This window comes from Monoraphidium neglectum (genome assembly GCF_000611645.1).
Source record: "Monoraphidium neglectum strain SAG 48.87 unplaced genomic scaffold scaffold02466, whole genome shotgun sequence".
In the NCBI taxonomy this organism is placed as follows: domain Eukaryota; kingdom Viridiplantae; phylum Chlorophyta; class Chlorophyceae; order Sphaeropleales; family Selenastraceae; genus Monoraphidium; species Monoraphidium neglectum.
In genome coordinates, this window is record NW_014011162.1 from 1 (window position 1) to 486 (window position 486).

At 68.7% G+C, this 486-nt stretch overlaps 1 protein-coding gene across 1 annotated transcript; it reads left to right on the forward strand.

The window, feature by feature from the left end:
- Nucleotides 1-11: 11 nt before the first annotated feature.
- MNEG_10802 (hypothetical protein) lies at nt 12-191 on the forward strand (the record flags this gene model as incomplete). Its single annotated transcript, XM_014040724.1, has 1 exon — nt 12-191. A coding segment is annotated over one exon (180 nt), but the record flags the coding sequence as incomplete, so codon positions are not given.
- Nucleotides 192-486: the final 295 nt, after the last annotated feature.

Sequence of the window (486 nt, forward strand, 5' to 3'; positions counted from 1 at the left end):
AGGCGGTGCAGTCGGTGGTGTGCTCGCAGGCGGCACGGGCGTGGTGGCTGGCGCACGAGGCAGAGGCACGCGCCCTCGCCTCGCGCCTGGCCGGCGCCGCGGCGGCGCTGCGGCGGGCGACCGGGGACGCGCGGTGCGCGGATCGGTGCGAGCGGTTGTCCGCGGCGATCGCGGCGGTGTACGCAAGATGAGTGTTCCAGGGTTCAGCCTTATTGCTTTTGGCACTGTGTGGGTGCCAGCATCGCTTTCGGCCCGTCCGGTGTAAGTCCCATCTTGGTCAAGGTTGAAGATCCCCTCCTAGAGACCAGTTTGACGAAACCCCTTCTTGAAGCAGTGCAACCTGGGAAAAGGGTTGACAAAGGTGGCCCCACATGGCTGCATGGAGAACAACAGGGAACGGCCACGCACTCGGGACGCCGGCGGGTGCCACCTTGGCCGGTTGCAGGCACGGGGCCGCAGCGCCGGCCCGCCGGCTGGGAGGCGCCC